The sequence below is a fragment of the Seriola dumerili genome, unplaced genomic scaffold, assembly GCF_002260705.1.
Source record: "Seriola dumerili isolate Sdu_G_001 unplaced genomic scaffold, Sdu_1.0 BDQW01000167.1, whole genome shotgun sequence".
Taxonomy (NCBI): Eukaryota; Metazoa; Chordata; class Actinopteri; order Carangiformes; family Carangidae; genus Seriola; species Seriola dumerili.
Genome location: NW_019174422.1, coordinates 2,289,991 through 2,310,209, shown reverse-complemented (window position 1 = coordinate 2,310,209; position 20,219 = coordinate 2,289,991). Strand labels below are relative to the sequence as shown.

Here is a 20,219-nt window from a genome sequence, read left to right as displayed (position 1 = left end):
TCTCCTGAATAGTCATTTACTTCTCGCTGATGAAGTGCTACTTTGAGCCACGTAGGAGGGGAAAGGGAGGAGGGGTTAAGAGGCCAAATTATTGCCCCCCCCCCCCCCCCCACTTACCTCGCTCTCTCAATCTGACGAGGCTCCACCTCTTTCAGGTCACAGCCTCCTCACCTGCCACACTCACAGGAGCAGCAGCGGTGGCAGCGCTGCATTGTAAACCCCCATATTCCTGCGTTGAATACCAAGCAGCTCTCCGCTGTGCCGTGCCTGCTGGGTTACTCTACATGTTTCCTTATAGACGTGGTGCCATACTGCCCTCTGGTGTCGAGCTGCCTGACCTACAACTCATTTTAATAGATTTTTTTTTTTTTCTTTTTTTTTTCTTTTTTTTCAGGCTCTAAAACTGTTTGTGGAAGAGGTGTTTAATATTTGAGGTGTTTCATAAGTAAACAGATGTCTGGAAAAGACAGAGTCCAGCTGTGCTGCAAAGAGGATAATGTAAATTTATGTTGGTTTGGACAAGGTCATGAGGACCAACTGGAGATGAGCAGACTTTGTTAATGGGTATTGCCACTCAAAATGCAAAATATATACATGTTATCTCCTGTCGCTTAAGAGGCAATGCATCGTGGCTGAAAATGTATTTTTTGAGCCTGTGTGACTGTGTTTGTGTATTTCTTGCTCATTTGCTCATTATTCTCTTGTTTTCTTAGCGTTCACCCTCAGTCCTTTGTGTTTATAGTTACATGTGGAATATAGTGACATCAATAAAAAGAGGTCTGACAATCCTGGAGATACAAGGATTCAGACAATCAGTCAGGTTTAAACAAACGCCCAGGTCTTCCAGCACAAAAAGAAAAACTGTAACTATGATTTTCTGTACTTGCCATAGTTGTGTGCACAGAGTTCTTCTGTACAGTTATGGGTTATTACAGACACCAGATGTTTGACCTCCAGGTAATGCCGTTTAGATCATCTGGCTAATCTGTCGTGTGCCTGTGTGATCTGACTGCTTGTGTTTCTTCCAGATCTCAGGTGATAACCATATAGCTAGATAACCATAACCATATATATCATAACCAACAGAAATGACAACCAAGATCTCAAATGATTACCCATGTTGTAATAAACTAGAATTATCCTTCAAATTTGGAGACAATGTCATTTCCCAACCAAGCATCTTAGCTGTGATGTCCCACTGAGAGAGACGTGCTTTTATTGCTTAAGGTTATAGGAGTATTAGACCGCTGGGTAACTCTCTGTACTGGAAGCAGCCAATGGAAATCCATGTGTTATTCAAGGACTCACTGTACTATATAGGGGAAATCAGAGCAGACTTTGTTGATGGGTAATGCTTTGAGTTTCTTCAGTAGCTGTGTGTTAAAGTGACACTTACAAAGCAAATAGTCCCTTCCTCAATTCATTACATTCAGGGGTTTCGCTGCTGTAGCCTTTCTTGGTCTGGTATGACCAGTAGTTAATGTGGCTATGCTAATGCTAGCAAACATGGTTCAATAAATGTATGCAGCCAGATATCTGTTCATAATTGAACTGTAATGTGACTTTATGACTCTTCTCAAATTGTACCACTGTTAAACTACAGTATATTTCAGCATTTACCTTTTTAAATGGTAAATGGACTTGCACTTTTTTTTAGTCTTACTGACCACTCGTAGCACTTTACAATACTTACCACATTCACTCACATTCATACATCACACTCATACACTGATGGAACAGCCATCAGGGGAAATGTGGGGTTCAGTATCTTGCCCAAGAATACTTCGACATTCGGTCCTGGAGGAGCCGGGGATCAAACCACCGACCTTCTCATTAGTGGATGACCCGCTCTACCTCACACAGTGTTGCAAGTGAGGGTTTGTAGTTATACCAGGAGGCTCACATTTGTGAATACGTGAAGATGCATACAGAATGAAACTGGATGTGAGAAAGGAAAAATTACACCTTTACACAGACAAATGATAAAGCTGCTCCCACACCAAGAGCAGCTTTCTCCGAGCCTCCCCCGGCAACTCCTGGGACCCCATAGCAACTGACGGTTGGTAACTGAAGGCAACAAGCAAACACAGAAACGTGGACACATATATTCTCACACACACACACACACACACACAAACACGCACACAGGGTTTCTCAGGCAGAACAGTCCAGTCAGCATATGCAGAGCGGTGACTCCCACACTGGCAGCGTGAGCCCGGGGAGCTCCTCTGACCTTCTCTTTATTCCTCTCTGAATGACAGCAGAGTGCAAAGGAGACGTGCAGCCGCGCTCATAAATGCTTCACTATTTTACAGCTTTTAATTAGCGTGCACTGACATCTGCTCGCACGTTGCTACATTCCACAGGCCCGTGTGCAAAATTTGTCCAGTTTGGGTGTTGACACTTTATGTGGACTGAAAATACTGTCCTTTTGATAATGTGTGTGTGTTTTGTGATGTGCAGGTTTCAGCCAGAGGGCATGTGTACGGACCTGAGGAAATTTATCGACGGCCCCAGCAGCTACCTATCGTTACCTGAAGAGCTGAAGTCGGCCATAGACGCCATCACTTATATCGCAGAGGCTCTGCAGGCTGAGAAGGACTATGAAGCTGTAAGTCTGTCCGTTATTTTTCGTCTCCTCTCTTCTTTCTCTTGCACTGATTCTGTTTTGATTTTCTCCTTCCTTCCTTCCTTCCTTCCATCCATCCATCTTTGCATCACCGTCTCTACCATCTGTCCCCTCCCTTCTCCCCATTGTCCTCCTTATCCTGCTCACCTCGTCCAGCTGAGAGAGGACTGGCAGTACGTGGCTATGGTGGTGGACCGCATGTTCCTCTGGATCTTCGTCGTCTTCACCACCGTGGGAACCTTAGCCATCTTCGCCGATGCCAGCTTCAACCACACTCCCACCGACCCCTTCAAGTCCCCCTGAGGCGTTGGAACTTTTGCGTTTCTTGAACCTTCTTCTTCCTGATGTACCACCTTTTTTTTTAAAATACGGGGGAGAAGAAATCGCTGTATTAAAGTGCCAAATGATTATCCGTGTGTAGTTCACCATGGGCCCGCTGTCCCCACGGCACCTCGCATTTTTTTTTACACAGCCAGTTTAGTTTCTATTTACTTTTCTTGCAACGGCAAACCCAATATGACCTCAACATGTTTCTCCTATCCGTTTGAATGTAGACAGTGCAGATGAAAATACATGTTGACATGTTCCATAGTCGTGTCAAACTATAATTTCTCACACAACACTTTAATCTTTGGCCATATGGAAAATAAAGACTGAGATTTTCACCATGTACTTCTCAGCGAAACGCAAGTCCTTTGCTACCATGTCTTGACCCTTGCAGCTGCACCACTGCCTCAAGACCAAACCTGACACAATTTGATGTACCGGGTCAAATGTTTTATGCGTTACACTTGAGCGAAAGAGCATATATCTGTATTCTATCTATACTTTTATGGGATGGCATGTTGTTTGAGCAGTTTACGTTTGTCAGATAGTGCGCTGTCATGAATTCCTGCAGGGTTTTGCCTGCGCTCGACCTCAATGTGCAAGGCAATGCAAATGAATGGACATCTTGAGGTTTCTTGGCTGAATGAGCAACAGTGCTCACGAACATCCCAGCCTCAGTATTGTTGCCATAGATCATTTAAACTGTATTACACATGCAATGGCATTGATTATTGCATGATACATAACTACCAAGCCAATGTTGTAGCATGTCTTACGTGTAAAACTACATTTATCCCAACTACAGGTGTGTTTTTTTTTTTTTTTTTTTTTGTAGTTACAGTAGATCTGAAGGGTGTGGATCCAGCGTCTGATATTCATATGTGGTGCTAACAGATAAACACCAAGGCAAAGCAGAATGAGGGAGCTGTATGCCTTTCATTTCCCGGTGTCAGAATGTGCCGGAGTGTGGCACATGGCTCGGTGGATATTTTTGCAACCGTAGTAATCCTCTTTGTATTTCCAGCACGGGTGTATGTGTGTGGAGCGACATGCCCACTCATTTCACCAGCTGCGCCAATAGCCTGTGGAATTCCCCATCATATAGAAGACCCGTGCCTTTCAGGGTTTTGCTTTCTTGCGGCCACACACACACACACACAGCATGTCATTTTGGTTTCTCTCACATGACACAAACACACACCTGCTTTTTTAATCTTGTGCTTTCATTCTCGTGTTTTGTTGTTGTTTTTTTAAATAAAGATCTGAGGGGAGCATATTAAAGGCTCCATCTGTTGTCAGAATGCTGCCGTGAGAGCTGCGACCCTCACTCCATCTCCTGCCCGCTCTGCTATTAATAACCATCCTCGCACACACACACACACACACACACACACACACTGGCAGTGTTTTCTGCATGGGCTTCCCTGATATTTCTCTGTGTGAGTGCACTCATGCATGCATACATGCATCAGCTGAGGCGTTTGAAGGCTGAAAGTCTGCAGTCAGTCTCAACGGCTAATTGTGGCAACAGTGCTGATATGGCTTCAATATTCCAGACCTGGCTGCAGCGTTATTGCCACACTACTGTTAGAATCACACTCATCTCTATCCTCGGCTTACTATCTCACTCTCTGACCTTGCATGAAACTGTCGCATCGAGAAGACGGGGCCTGCTCGACAGATGCACAAAAACACAAAGGGGCCATTCTGACTGATGTATTTATACTGGGAGTGGCGGTATGCAGGAGGGCAAGTCGGAAACATTCTCCTTCTCTCAACTCTCAACGTGGCGCTGATTTATGGCCTGTTTGTGTTTTTGCACAGGAGACCCTGACCAGGATGAGAGCGAGCGGGGAGAAAAAGGAAGTAATAGGAAGTAGAGGCAGGGCCAAGTAGATATTTTCTTATCTTGTGTAACAGACAAAATAACTTTATGACCCTTGAAATACAGACATCAACTTCATTTAAATCAACATGAAGGTTTCAAGAAGCAGCGGGACCCGGAGTTCATCCCAAGGGCCTTCACCTCATCGATCACAGCGCTTGTCGTCTTCACGTCTCAGAACTTTGCCGCACCATTTCTATGGCAACAACATCCATCTCTATTTTTACATCCTTTTCGACAGTCTATTCTTGCCTCAAACTGACTTCAAGCTCAGTATCAGCAAGACTGTGAGATGCTCTGTCTCCGCTCAAAGAGCCCACCATCACCACTGACGACACCTCGCCTTCTCCTGCCAAGGAATTTGGTAACTTGTTTTTCGGCAAGTTCATCCAGTGCACATCTCCCTGGAGAGTCTTTCAGTGTGTCTCACTTTAATTCCCACCTATACTTTAGCTTGTAATGGGTTAGAGACTTATCAAGTCAAATCATGTCGGCGTTGCTCTGCTGACTTTCGGCTCTTTATCTCTCTCCACTGTCACGACCGCTCTGACATCACTAACATAATGCCAGGGCTGCTCTTACTTACACTTTTAAGAATGGCTCGTTTTACAGGTGCTCTATATAAAGGTAACACCAGGTACTATCTCACAACTGATAATCAATTTGCTCCAGCACAGAATTCCTTTTTATTTAATGTGATTAAAGCCACCTAATTTTTAGTGTTTGTAGAAAAAATGATCCCAGTTAAAGACAACCTGATCACATCCATGGGGCATTGTGACAATCATGGCCGTTCCTTCACCCCATCCCACGCCTTCCCTGTGCCTGTGTTATTGTCTGCCACAGTGTCATTTTTGATTCCGTCACTGGAAGGCACCAGTCGGGAAGTTTGGGAATGTTACAACTGTTCTTACAGCTGTAAAAAAGGACTTAAAATTGGACAATTGATGACAAGTTCCTCCTGTGAACTAATGACCAATAAGTCATACATTAACATTAAGTGTCATTTCTCTTAAATTAGATAAATATTGTGATTATTTTCTAATAAAACCAAATGCCAACGACCTAAATACCATTTGGGAGAGATTTGATTCAACAGGAAAGACTAACAGGGGGAGAGGTCAATTACAGGATGAAGAAGACATTAGAAGTGAAAAGAGCAAGAGATGCCACCTCTTTGTCCAAAGAGAAATTCTCACCCCCCACCCCCCACCCCACCCCCCCCCAATCAAATCCCCCCCACCAATAAAACCAAATGCCAACGACCTAAATACCATTTGGGAGAGATTTGATTCAACAGGAAAGACTAACAGGGGGAGAGGTCAATTACAGGATGAAGAAGACATTAGAAGTGAAAAGAGCAAGAGATGCCACCTCTTTGTCCAAAGAGAAATTCTCACCCCCCACCCCCCACCCCACCCCAATCAGCTCCACGCTCCACCCCGCCCGCTTGTTCTCTCCCCCAAAAATATCTCCATTGTCATAACCTGTAACCCACTGCCATTCCTTTACCCCATCCCAGCCCCTCCACTTCCTCTTTCTCCCACCCACAGTCCTAACCTCAGATTGGCGAGCACCAACAGGTGCCTGCCCCACAGGCTTCCCAGTACAAACACATTCCGCCCTCTCGTCACTCCCAGCACGCGCACCCAATCAGGCCGTGGTTTCACCCATGGAGCCATGGTTCCACAAAGGAGAAGAGGAGACGGGAGAGAGAGAGACGTGCGCGCTGCTGAAGGTGCAATCTTGCAGTAAATCCGACCGGAGGTGTTTCATTCGTCTGCCTGGGAGACCTTCATCCATGTACAGTAGGTTCCGGGTGGAGGTGCCGGGGGGGTTCAGAGTGTCTGGCCGTAGCGGAGACTGGGGCCTTTGATTGGCACGTTGAAGTGTAAGAAGATGTCATGACTGCCACGATGGGACAAATGAAGATGAAGCTCAACGTGAACCTGCGAATGAACACGCTTCTCGTCGTGTGCGGCAGCCTTTGCCTCGCATTCACTGGTAAGGACATTCGAATGATTTCCAGAGCGTATTGTTATTTCCTGCAGGAGTTCAATTTAAACTCACAATATTGATTTTCTAATTTGAAGCTTAAGTTTTGATCAAGTCAGATTTTTTATTTTTTATTTTTTTAAACTCCAAACAAACAGATATATCACTCCAATGCCTTTTTAAATTAAGAAGTTGAATGGCACAGTGAGAAGGAGAGATGGAAAGAGGTGAAGAGAGCGACAAACAAAAGTGTTTGACTGCCTTTGACTTTGACCCTTGACCCCATATTGTACTCGGAAAACAAACAGTTGCCCTGTGGTTGCTGGCGACCTGCGGTGCAGTGTTCCCATTCCTCGGCCTGTCCTGACACTACCACCTATTTCCTGTGGAGCTGCTCAGAACTGGATCCTCTCCACCGCCATTTTGGAAGCACGCACTTCGAAATTCAGGCATTTCTGCGCTTCGGAATATAGTCGCACTGCAATCAGATAACAGACGAGCATCTCGCATCCCTCTGCGTCCTGTCAGTTCACTTAAATTGGTATTGATTCCACTTCCTCTGTTTCTTTGGATAAAATCATAATTAGAATCGATTTGCAATGACTAGTTCTTATCTGGGCTCAGCTGAAGGGCTTTGACTTTGACCCTCTGACCACACAGTGGGAGTGGAAAGCCAAAAAGCTTCCCTGCACCGGCTGGTGACCTCCACAGGGGTTGTGATGGATTGTTCGTGTCCCGCCGTAAGTCCTACGACGAGGGTGATTCTGCATCTGTTTTCCCCAAAGAGAAGGGCCAATGTAAAGAGGACAAAGGGAAGAAGCAGGGGGGGAAACCCCAGTGGAGAGAAGTCCTTATTCTCTGTCCTATAAAAGATGTTTATGTTGTTCTGCTTGAATAGCAAAAAAGCTGCTCTGGAACATATAATGAATCATATTAACACATCATTGTTTGTTAATCAGAGTTTATTTTTGTCCCTGATGGAGCTGGTATCCCAGACATCCCTTTGATCCCATTCCCCTGCTGCATATCAATTACATTAGCTCAGTCACCTTTGCTACCCATCGTACACCACCAGCACCTGCCCTGCTTCTTTTGCATGTCCTGTCTGTCCTTCTCTGTCTTTCCCACACGTTGTTTAGTCGCATATTTGGAATGGAAGTCAGTCCATCATCAGCAGGAAATACAGAGTGTGTAATTCTGCTAAATGATAGCACTTCAAACTTAATGTCCACCTCTCCCCGGACTGAATTATAGGCAATAAATAAAAACCAATTTTTGTTTCAGTAATGATTCCTCCTGCTCTGCCACATGGTTTCAATATTTATTTTCAGATCGGAGAATAGCGATGTGTGTATATATATATATATATATATATATATTATTTCCTTGATTGGAATGTGAATCAGAAAACACCCATACCAGTCCATCCATACTGAGTATACATGAGCATATAGTATATTTTTAGCATGGGTCATCCCAGAGGGAATTGAACCCCTAACCAATGCAGGCCTGACTCACTGATCGGCATTGAACAAACATGCTGTGGTCTGGGTGTCAGTGGCTTAAAGGTCTTATATTGTATAAAGTGAGACTTCCATGTGCTGTTTGATTATAAAGCAGGTCTAGGTTCCATATTAATACTGTGAAAGCATCAAAGTGCTTTTTTTTTTTTTTTGTAAGATTGAATCTGATTTATTCTGAAGTCGGTCATTGTTTGGTTAGAGCATTTTCATTGGATGGATGGAAAGTACAAATAAATATGAGTCACCTCCTTCTTTCATCCAGGAGCCTCAGAAACAGAGCGGAGGCTGCATCAGAAGCTATTTCAGAACTACAACATGAAAGTCCGACCAGCTCGTTACTGGGAGGAGAAGGTGATGGTGCGAGTTGGGATGACCCTTTCTCAGCTCGTCAGCCTGGTAAACGCAAACACCCGTGCATTCACCATTCTGAATTATTTTGAAAACCATCTATTGTTCTATGAAGTTAACTTATGAAAATGCAGTGCTATGCCACACACACACACACACACACACACACACACAAAACTTCTGGCTCCTGCAGCGTCATCCATTCTTCCATACCCAATTAGTTTCTACAGAGCAGGACTGGAAGTAACAGCACTGTCATGCACCACAAGATACAGTGGCATCACCAATGATTGTCTGTCTCTCTCTCTCTGTGTCTCTATCCCGCTACAGAACGAGAAGAATGGTGAGATGACAACCAACGTGTTCATGAATCTGGTATGAGCATGAAAACATTCATCTTCATCACCGCGCCACGCTCTGCTGCTCTGTCTCCTCTGTAACCCTGCTCCGTCCCCTCCTCCCTCAAATGGACTTGCCACTTTCTATAACCACAAATTATTTCTTGCGTTATCGCTCTCGTTCTCCGACTCACTCTTTCATTTCTGTCCCTCGCTCTCGCTAATTAGGATTCAGGACGGCCTGAGTGTTTGTGACAGCGGTGTGTGAGTCTCTGTCGTAATCAGTGCCTTATCAAAGGCAGGAGAAACAAGGATGTAAATGACAAAGACGTCAGGGCACCGCACTAATGATTACACTTTTTGTCTGCTATGCTATGCCAGTTAGTCACGTCCTTTCTTTTTCCCTTTTCTTCTTCCTTCTTTCCTTCCTTCCATCCCAGGAATGGACAGACTACAGGTTGTCATGGACCCCGGAGGAATATGACAACATCAATGTTTTGAGGATTCCTCCCAACAAGGTGTGGCGTCCCGACATCTACCTCATAAACAAGTAAGCATCCATCTACAGTCGCACAGTCTCCGCATCATCCGTCATATAGTAACTAACAGAGGATCTTCCGATGTGACAAAGCTGATGAACATGTTTCACTTTAAAATGGCTGCGCAGGGCACATACCACTTAGGCCCAGTCCTACCCGCAGTGGCCCACGTTTGAATCCAGCCTGGGCCCTTTGCTGCATGTCAACCCCCCCACCCCCCCCAACTTTCCTGTCTTTCCTGGAGCTTTCAAACGACATATCACTCGTCAAGGTTGCGCAAAGACTGACTGCAAAACACACCTAAAGTAGCGTGTAAGCTACAATAACATGTCTCGGAGATGTATCGGCATGAAATGTCATGGGATATTATCTCTGACATATGAGCGTCACATTTGTCTTTCTCTTTTTCTCCCCGCAGTAACGACGGTCAGTTTGACGTGGCCTTGTACGTCAACGTCTTGGTTTACAGTGATGGGACCGTCAACTGGCTTCCCCCTGCCATCTACCGCAGCTCCTGCTCTATAGAGGTACTGCCAAACCACATGGGCACCGGTACACCGCCGAAACTTGCATCATCCTGTTATTCATTTGTCTCCATGCGGTGTTGGGATCCTAGAGAGGACACTATGGCTGATAGGCACTACCCTGCTGTTTTACGTTATTCTCCTGTTTTTATGGACTTACATCCATCAATCCGCAGGTGGCGTACTTCCCGTTTGACTGGCAGAACTGCAGCATGGTTTTCCGCTCGTACAACTATGACGCCTCTGAGGTGGACCTGCAGTACTTCCTGGACGATGGCGGCAAAGAGATCCAAGAGATTGTTATAGATGACAATGCTTTCACCGGTTGGTGCCTACAGTAACTTTGGTCACTTCACTCATAGACTTTTCTCCTATGAAAGCTCAATAACTCATCGTTCGTACAGTATATCGTCTTCTAATTTTAGCTGCCAGGGCTAACTGATTCCAAGTGGTAGATAACAATTTGTGGAGTATGTACTGCATCTTAACGGGAGGTTTATACGAGGCTGCAGAACATCTAACTAATGTGTAGGGATTTTATTTTTCCTCTCATCGCCACCTTCGCCTTCTCTCCGCAGAAAATGGAGAATGGGCCATCTGTCACAAACCCTCGAGGAAGCACGTTAAGGACGACCTGTACGAGGACATCACTTTCTATCTCATCATAGAGAGGAAGCCTCTTTTCTACATCATCAACATCATCGTGCCCTGCATCCTCACCAGCGTGTTGGCCATATTTGTCTTCTACCTGCCTCCTGGAGCAGGTCAGCACATCCAACATGTTTTGACATCGCGACTGCACATCACTGTCAGGAGGGGGTTATAGGAAGTGAGGCTACTCTTTGATACACCGTCTCATGTCATGACAAGAAGCATGTTGTCTAATATGTCATGAGGCAGGGCAACCTTTGAAAGAATGGACGATTTGTTGATGCATTAAGGATTGACGGGACGTGACCTTGCCCAGGGATGTACTTTGTCAATCTTTGGCCTTGTGTGGTCGGATTTCATATGTTTCACTGACACAGTGGAAAATATAGATTCAAGAGAAGGCGAACAAACTGAGAGTGCAGAATGTTTAGGGCACATAACCTTGATTTCTTGATTTCATGTGATCTTTCCCAGTTGAGTGTTTCTCCACAATGGTCAAATGCAGCCATGTCTCAAAGTCTGCCCTTGTCAACATGAGACAGAAACTAACAGAGTAATACTGCGCTGTCATAACTAATTCTCCAAGCCGTCCCTGTCATCTGCAGGAGAGAAGATGACTCTCTCCATTTCTGTCCTCATCGCTCTGACCGTCTTCATGCTGCTGCTGGCTGACAAGGTCCCGGAGACTTCCCTCGGCATCCCAATTATCGTCAACTACGTCATGTTCACCATGATCCTGGTCACCTTCTCTGTCATCCTGAGCGTGGTCGTCCTCAACCTGCACCACCGGACGCCCAGCACACACATCATGCCAAACTGGGTTCGAAAGGTGAAGCTGGGTTTGACAGTTATCCAGATTCACATAGAATCCATTTGTGTTTTATGATTTCACTGATTTCCGAACCTTGAATTTCCAGGCGTTCATTGACTTCCTGCCCAAGTACATCGGCATGACGAGGCCAAACCCAGGGGAACCTCTGTTGAAGGAGGAGTCTAGTGACTATAACGACACACCTATCCGAAGCTTCAATGGACGGCAGCCTGGAGGAGAATACTTCTTTCGCAAGATCAACCCTGATCTCGTCATTCCCTGGAGAGGCAGGTAAGGACGCATTTTACCAACATGGAGTCTACCAGAGGCGTCGCTCAGTCACTTTCATATTTTTAAATGAAAAAGCACAACTTGAAACCCCCAAACTGGCAATTTGTTCAGTTCGTAAGGTGTTCTTCAGTAACTAAGGAACTGGAGAAAGTTGCTCTGGTCATCTGAGAAAAGTAAATAATTTACAAACATCTCTGTTCTCAACATCCTATAAAAGTTGAAAAGTATGTAATGTCCAAAGAGAATGTAATTTTAACACCAACGGCCTCAAGATATTTGACTCTACAATGGTGGACACCTTTCCTAAAAGGTTGGTTGGTCTGTATTAATGATAATTGTTGTTTGTTAGTCCTTTCAAGAGCAACAGGCGTCTTTCTTTTGGGCATTTTTGTGCCTTTTATTTGATAGGTCAGTGGAGATTGGATGGAGAGGAGGGGAATGATATGTAGCAAAAGAGTCCGGTCAGCCAGGAGTCAACCTGGGGACTCGCCGCTCAATCTGTACCCACACGGTACGCGATCTAACCCCTCGGCCATCATGTCACCCTGGTAACAGGCTTCTTTGGATAAACGCCTAAGTCACTTTTCCGCAGCCCGATGTTTTGTAATATTTAGATTGGTTGCTGTCATACTTAAAGGTCCCCTGTGGAGTTTTTGACCACTACTGGCAGTATGGAGCAATGTTTTTACAAGCGGCTCCCAGGTTTGTTTGTTTGATACGGACGCACATCCATCCGCCCGAGGCCCAAATGTGGTGCAGTTCGTATGCTGATGCCAGTTGTAAAGCTATTCTGGTGGTGCTAATGTCCCAATAAAGAGAGCAATGCTCTAACAAAGGCACAGAGGAGGATGACTGCTAGTAACTAACCAAGTAGACAAGGCAGAATTAAAGTGTTACAAAAATGGTTTTGCAAATGTTTCATGAAGAAGGAAATGTAATCAACATATTTGTTAGATCTCAAATGTACACAAAATATCTTTTGTTTGTTTGTTTGCTAGCAAACTTCCTAGGGAACCTTTAATATAATATTGATTAAACTCCTATATTCTATTTAATGAATGATTAAATTTATTTAGATAATTTATTAGGGGATTCACTAATGAGTGAGACCATAATGTTAGTACATTTATTATAATAAAATATAATATACTTGACCGGTTTAGATTCCAAACACAAACCAAACTCTTGAAAGAGATAAACTTCCAAAAAGTTATCATACATATTAGGCCTCCCTGTCGAGACTAAAAAACCATAGACCTGAAGTAATGACCACGCGGGTCATCCATCCTATTTCCAGGCTAAGATGTGCTGATCCTGACGTTACACCGGGGGGAGAGCTATTTCTATTAACGTTAATAAAAGCCAGCGCGGGCATGAATCTTCTTTGTACAGCGTGCCAAAGTGTGAATGTTGGATCTGATGCCAGACCAGCCATTATAGTAAAGTACACAGTGTGCTAGACTTGGCAGAATTACAGCAGCATCACCACAGCAGCACAGAGAATCTGTCAAGACAAGAAGAGTGTGTGCTCTTCCTTCAGCCTCAGATATTTAATACAGTATTTAATACAGCCACATGAAGGGTATTCTGACAAACACGAAAGAAGGATTAATGATTCATTCATGACTGTTGTTCACATTGTATTAACGGTCCTGAATGAACGCCTAAACTCAGCGTACTTTGTTACACATTTTACCCTTGTACATTATTATTATTATTATTATTATTATTATTATGTTTATCTCATACCCTGACTTTCAGAGTTTTAGTACTCATTTGAGATGTATAGGATATTTGGATGTCACTCATTAATGCACAGTATACTGTATGTATATATTTCCTCATGTGGAACTTCTGTAAAGTGTTTTTAAAAAATACACCTGGTCCTATAGGGACAGCAATGTCAGTCTGTCATCAGTCAGTCCACCGCTTTGGTCCAGATGGAACCATCTCAACAGCTAGTGGACGGATTGCTGTGACAGTTTGTACCTATATTCACGCTCCTCAGAGGATATGTGCTCGTGACTCTGGCGATCCTCAAGCGCCACCACCACCAGGTTGGCTTTGTTGTTTCTGGGTGAAATTGAATTATTGAGTATTAGAAGGCTAACTTGCTAAACTAGGCAAACATGGCAAACTTTGTCTGCTAAACATTAGCGTCGTCATTTTTGGCAAGTATAGTTGTTGTATAGCTGTTGGATATTTAGTTTATTTTTTTTTATATTGCATTAACCTGAATTTTAGTGTTGCCCACAGGTATACTGTGTATGTAGTTTCTTAAAGAGTAGCCTAAACTAACATTTATTTTCTGTGATAGAGCGTCTTGCTTATGTACTAGTTTTAATCACAGAATCACACTTGTACTTGAATAAACTATAAAATAAAAACACCAAACTCTGTCTGTTTAGCCACGGTGGTTGTCACTGCTTAGAACTTCTTCTCATTGACCGGGTAGACGTCGTTCAGATCAACAGGATGAGGTATATCGATCTAGATCAAAAGACATTATATATCTAAAATCTTCAGTCTGGTCTGTGTGTCCAGCCATGCCGGCTTCACTCTGATTAATCTGCCAGTAGGCCTCTGCCTTTGCCACACAGCCCCTGGCATTACAAACAGCTCCACAGTCCCCTGAACCAGTCCTGGTGCTGGGCATCTCTCATCCCATTCCAAAGGCATCAGATTCGGCCCCAGCTAAGCCCCACGCCCCCGTCCACAGTCGCCAGCCACTAAGCCTCTGTTTAGGTTAGGCATTAGGGGGTAATTCCGCAGACAGGAGGGGGAGGGAGGGGTGAAGAATGGATAGGAGTAGATGAGTGGAAGGGGGAGACCAGTGCTGAGTGATCGGGGCAGAGGAGGATTTTGTCATTTTTGATGTGGAGGAGATGGTGGTCGGGCGCCATCGTCCAGCCCATGCCATGTAGACACACACCCCCCCCCTCTCTCTTTGTCTTATTATTCTGTCAGGGGGGTTCGTTAGAGCAGGTGTTGTCCTTTACAACACATTATGAGAATTTGCTGGATGTTTGGTGATGTGAGCTGCTTGCATCATGCATCATTGTTTGTGTATAATTAACTGGTATTACTGAGTGTGTGAAATCAGTTTAATTAGCCTGGGGTGTGTGTTTGGGCGAGTGTACGGTTCTATCATGAGTCAAAGTATCAGTCAATATGCATACATTCACTGTACTGTGTGTGTGTGTGTGTGTGTGTGTGTGTGTGTGTGTGTGTGTGTGTGTGTGTGTGTGTGTGTGGTGGTGTGTGTGTCATAGTGAAAAGGGCTCCTTGTGTCTGTGGTAATGAATACAAGCTGTGGAATGTAGATGGCATGCAGCATGTAGAGCACCACATAGCTCTGCTGTGACACACACACACACACACACACACACACACACACACACACCACTCAAACTGGTCACTCATTTTTATTGTTCTGCAATCCATCTGTTGTCACGCTGTCTTTCTGCGACACTGATAACTTGTCCTGCTCCTTCTCTGACGCCTTCCTCTCTCCGGTGCCGGAGGTTCTGCATATAATCAACACCACACACTCACACACACTATGTATACGCACACATACGTGGCGAAGGTGCCGATACGACAGGTGCACTGTGGTGCCGAGCCAGGTTTTTTCTGAAGGTGACACACGATATGTATCCTTTAAATATCAATGTTATAGTGACCTTCTGTTAAAGATACAGTACAATGATCTGACATTACACAATGAAACCAAAGGCAGTAAAGCTAGTTATTAACTGAAATGGATTGTGAGCAAATGCACCGTCGACTGATCGCCTATATGAGGAAATGTATTTAACAACAAGATAAAAAGACAACTAATAAATAATGAACGACCAGAAGTTCTGGGATTAAAAAGGGGACAATGAGAGATACTGATGAGAGCTAATCATCCTGTGCTGAAGTTCCAGTAAATTTAATCATTTATTTTAAAGCTCTAATGCTTGTTTTTAAGGCCACACATGGTCTTGCACCTCAGTATCTTTCTAACCTGCTTGTGAGCTATGAGCCAGCTAGACACCTCAGGTTCAGCTGGAACAGGCCGTCTGGTTATTCCCCGGGTCTCCACAAAAACTGGCGAAACTTTCGTCAGCTTTTATGCTCCGAGCCGCCGGAACATGCTGCCTGATCATATTAGAGATGCTCCTACACTATTGTGTTTCAATTCTAAACTGGAAACATTCCTTTGGAGCCGTGCTTTCCAGTAGTCTGCTTTGCTGGCCTTAATGTACCATTTTATTTTACTTTTATTCCTTTTTATTGGTTTTATCTTTATTGGACTGTTTATTATTCTTTTTAATCACATTTTATTCCTATTTTTTCAATAGTTTTATTTTACACACCTTTTTACTGATCAGTTGTTGGTCCTAATTATTTTATTCTCTTATTCATATGTATCATTTATGTGTTTTTAATTTGTGCCTAATGTTTTATCTTTACACTATCCACCTGGAATGAAATGTGCTATATAAATAAAGTTTCGCTTGCTAGACATTAAGTACATGTGTACATGCATTATGGCTTCCCATGTGTGAAGAAGAAATCACACCTTTCATCACACTATTATATATTCAGTAAGGTGACATGTAGCTGAGGGGGGGTTGTGTCCTGTTGGAATGTATACACATACCAACAGGGGCTATATACACCCCTTGTTACTGTAGCAATGTTGAAGAGTTGATCAGGTTGTCATGGTAAATGACTGACATAAGTACATAGTATTCAAACATAGAGCTGCCAAAACATGCATAACAGCAGAAACTGATGTTGAAAAAAAAAAAAGACATGCAATGGAATTATATATATATCTATATAGTATAGATTATATATAGTTTATCCAAACTGGGTCTGGAAGGAACAGAATTCCAATCAATTAAAATTTGTAAAAATTAGAAATATTTTTTTAAGTGCATCATGATCAAACAGAAAGATACATTCTGAGTTTGTTTGTTTGTTTGTTTGTTTGTTTTTTTTTTTTTTGCAAGAGGTGAGGGGTGAGTGGGGTTAGCACCGGGCAGCAGGAGGAAGTCCAACCGGTGGCAAACAGTAAACACCCTATTTAAGTGTGTGCTTAAACCTGTGCGACGTGTGGTCTGGCAGGAGTGTCTGTGACCTGACCGGACATATAACCACAGTGTATATTGTTGGGTCAGATGATCAGAAATGTGAACTTTTCAACAAGGAATAGAGAAAGTCACAGATATTTTAGATTTTGGCCAAAATGTAAGTTAAATAAACAGTGTTTTTTTTATAAGTGTTTTAATATGAACATAATAGAAATAACACAACTGTGCAAATCCCTCAAATACATGTATTCTGGTTGAAGTTCCAGAGTCACGGCACGTTGGCTCTGCCTCTCTACTCTCTCTCTCTCTCTGTCCTTCTCTCTCTCTGCTCGTATGTTTTGCTTTATGGAACAGCTGTGGGGGGTGGAAGGGTGGGGGAGGGGGGGGGGGTAAGAATGAAAGGTCATGCCACAAATCAAAGGTCATGGCATCACATAAATGTTGACCCAGTGTTGTGTCAATGTCACCTCTCTGTCAGGAATGTGACGCCGTCAGTCAGCGCTCAGAGGAACTGCCTGCAGGAAGACGCCTGCAGCAGTTCTGCTAGTCAGTGACTAGAGGGCACACGACACGTACTGTACGCTATGAAGAGACGACACTGACATCTGCATCCGTGCTGCGTGTCCTCCACTGGACAGCTAATGTCAGTGACGGTTTGTTTCACAATGCCGTGCGAGTGACTCGTGACATGCACAACATAAATCTGAGCTCGTGAAGCGTTTGTGAAGAGAGTAGCTTCGTGTTCTAACTTCTTCCAGAGGACGTGTGTCTAAGTATTAACATGACAGTCTGGGCAAGTGACATATTCCTTAATCTGAAACATGCTACGCTGACAATGTGCACTATGTAATGGTGATTTGAATAAGGATTTCTTAAAACACAAACTGCACATACATTAATAAATATGAAAACAAAAACGACTCAAATAAAAATAAATAATTAATATTATTATAATTCATTTGTTTTGCATCTATAATTGTATATTTCTTCTTTTTAATTTAGTCTTATCATTTCTTATAATGAAATAAACCGACTAAAGATAAGATACGATATCCTCAAACCATTGTGCCCCGATATATAATAAATTAAGTAATATACTTAATTATATTATTATTATTATTTTATTACGTATAATAAAGAAATTAAAATCTAAGAATAACGAGAAATTCCTTCAAACCTTCGGAAAACAAGTCCTTACAGTAAGACCTTTTTAAAGCATCAAGTCCTATGAAGGCAGACAGTTTTACAGTGTATATGTGAAAGTAATAGGATACAGCACAGACAAGAACAATGAGTTACAAACTTGGTCCCTGGAGAACAGTATTAGCTGCACTTGAGGATGAATGTTCATTCTTGGCATGGTGATACAAGCTTGACATTAAAATCCTTACTCCAGATGCAGTTGAAACCTCTGGAAAAGGCTAGAAAATGGCCCTTGAGTGAAGTTTTTTTGTCTTATTTGTAGTATTTTATCAGCTTGAGTTTATGTTTAAGAAAGTTTTAACTCGACTTAATGTCTTATTTCCGATCCTTTTGCGTCCCCCTTATCTCTCCATCCTCTTCTGTGTTGAAGTTCTCCCTCCGTCTCTCTCCGTGCTTCTGTCTTTTAGGTGTGAGAGCACGGTGCAGCTCCAGCAGCTCCCGAACACTGACAGCTTCTGTCTGATCCTCCCTCCCAACCTGAAGTCAGCCATCGCCGCCGTGACATACATGGCTGAGCAGCTGAAGAAGCAGGACACGGACGACACGGTGAGAAACACGCACGGCACAGCACGGCACGGCACGGCTCGCACTGTCAGGCAGCTTGTTACCCGGTCTGTCTGCGGCCCCTGAGCACGGAGTGTTCCACACATGCCCCAGCGATGTTCATGTGTCAGTGCATACGTACAGTACACTGCTGACTCAGGGCTTACAGTAAGTGCTTTATTGTGTGTGTGTGGGTGTGTGTGTGTGTGTCTTCCCTCCAGATGACAGGAGACTGGCAGTTCATCGCTCTGGTGGTGGACCGTCTCTTCCTGTGGTTGTTTGTCATCATCACCACCCTGGGAACCCTGGCCATGTTCTTGGACGCCAGTTTCAACTACACTCCTGATAACCCCTTCCCTTAGAAAACAACACACACACACACACACACACACACACACAGTTGGAGCTTGACACATTGTTTGGTTGTCACTTGATTTCTACTTCTTCTCTGTGCTTTTTCTAAAATCACCACATCCGACTTATCATAAATACCTACTCCACATTTCCGGGTGAGGTCAGGCTGCAGACGAAGACGTGTCACTTTACATAAAGAGAAGTATACAGATCTGACACACAGCCAACTTTATAACACAAACCATGTATGGATCTATAGACGGTAAATGTATATGTGGTAACACTCAAAGGTTTTGCATCATGTATTTAACACGTTGTGATGTTCTTTATTTGAGTCTAAAAGCTTGAAATACATGTTTCTTGAAATTGACAGCGTTTGTGTTTATTTAAAAATAACAAACAAAAAAAACGCTTTTACTCTGTGATACATGCAGGAAAATAGTCTGTGCTCGACTGTGATTACAGTTAGTGATTGTAATGTTTGCTTTTGGCCACTAGATGGCAGTAATGTGATGTTAAGTCAAAGAAAAACACTACCGTTAGAAGAGAAATCAAAAGGTAGATTACAACTATAAATGGAGGAATCTGTCTGTGTTTCAATTTTCTTGACAACCGCTCATGTGATTGATTTCAAACTTTGCAGGTGTATTGCTGAGGGAGGAAGGAAGTGCAGTGTTGACTGTGAAGGTTTTTGGACGAGCAGCTCGCGAGAAAGATTCAAACACTGCTTTGTCTACACATGTTATTTAACGCGAGGAACGAGGGCAGTGCAGCACCAGGACAATTTAAAGCACACACATACATACCGGGGTTTTTAAGAAAGGCAGAACTCGGACGGAGGAGTGGAGCAGCCAGCTCCAGCAGTAACAAACGAGACCGACTGACCACACACACACTGCAGGGTGTATTATTGAAGAAGTTAAGTGTGAAGCTGTTCGGATGATGCTCTCAAGAATGTTGCAAAGTAGATTAACACAGGCCAAGCAGAAATTACAGAAATACAGAAATTTGAAAACCTAAAAAAAATGACCAACATAATGCTGGTTTCACTTTGTCTGCTATCCATGTGTAGAAAACAGGTGGGTCACTATTCAAACCCAAGACAACAGGTTGTTTTGACCCAGTGTTTTTCATTTTGTTTTATTACTGTTGTCTTCTCCAGCCGAACTAAAAC

The 20,219-nt window shown here is 43.5% G+C and overlaps 2 protein-coding genes across 3 annotated transcripts in view; both read left to right on the top strand.

Moving 5' to 3' along the window:
* chrnb1 (cholinergic receptor nicotinic beta 1 subunit) overlaps window positions 1-3,735 on the top strand; it is a 28,240-nt gene extending 24,505 nt beyond the window's left edge. For both annotated transcript variants that reach the window (XM_022752251.1, XM_022752250.1), the window contains exons 10-11: window positions 2,464-2,611; window positions 2,786-3,735. In XM_022752251.1, coding sequence (XP_022607972.1) covers window positions 2,464-2,611; window positions 2,786-2,932 — 295 coding nt within the window. In that variant the 3' untranslated portion in view covers window positions 2,933-3,735. The remainder of the gene's footprint in view (window positions 1-2,463; window positions 2,612-2,785) is intronic.
* Window positions 3,736-6,772: 3,037 nt separating this feature from the next.
* Window positions 6,773-19,053, top strand: LOC111226919 (acetylcholine receptor subunit beta-like). Its single transcript, XM_022752226.1, has 11 exons — window positions 6,773-6,845; window positions 8,622-8,755; window positions 9,038-9,082; window positions 9,486-9,595; window positions 10,003-10,111; window positions 10,285-10,432; window positions 10,687-10,872; window positions 11,365-11,588; window positions 11,677-11,861; window positions 18,556-18,694; window positions 18,913-19,053. The coding sequence occupies exons 1-11, from the start codon at window positions 6,773-6,775 to the stop codon at window positions 19,051-19,053; spliced, it is 1,494 nt and encodes a 497-aa protein (XP_022607947.1).
* Window positions 19,054-20,219: the final 1,166 nt, after the last annotated feature.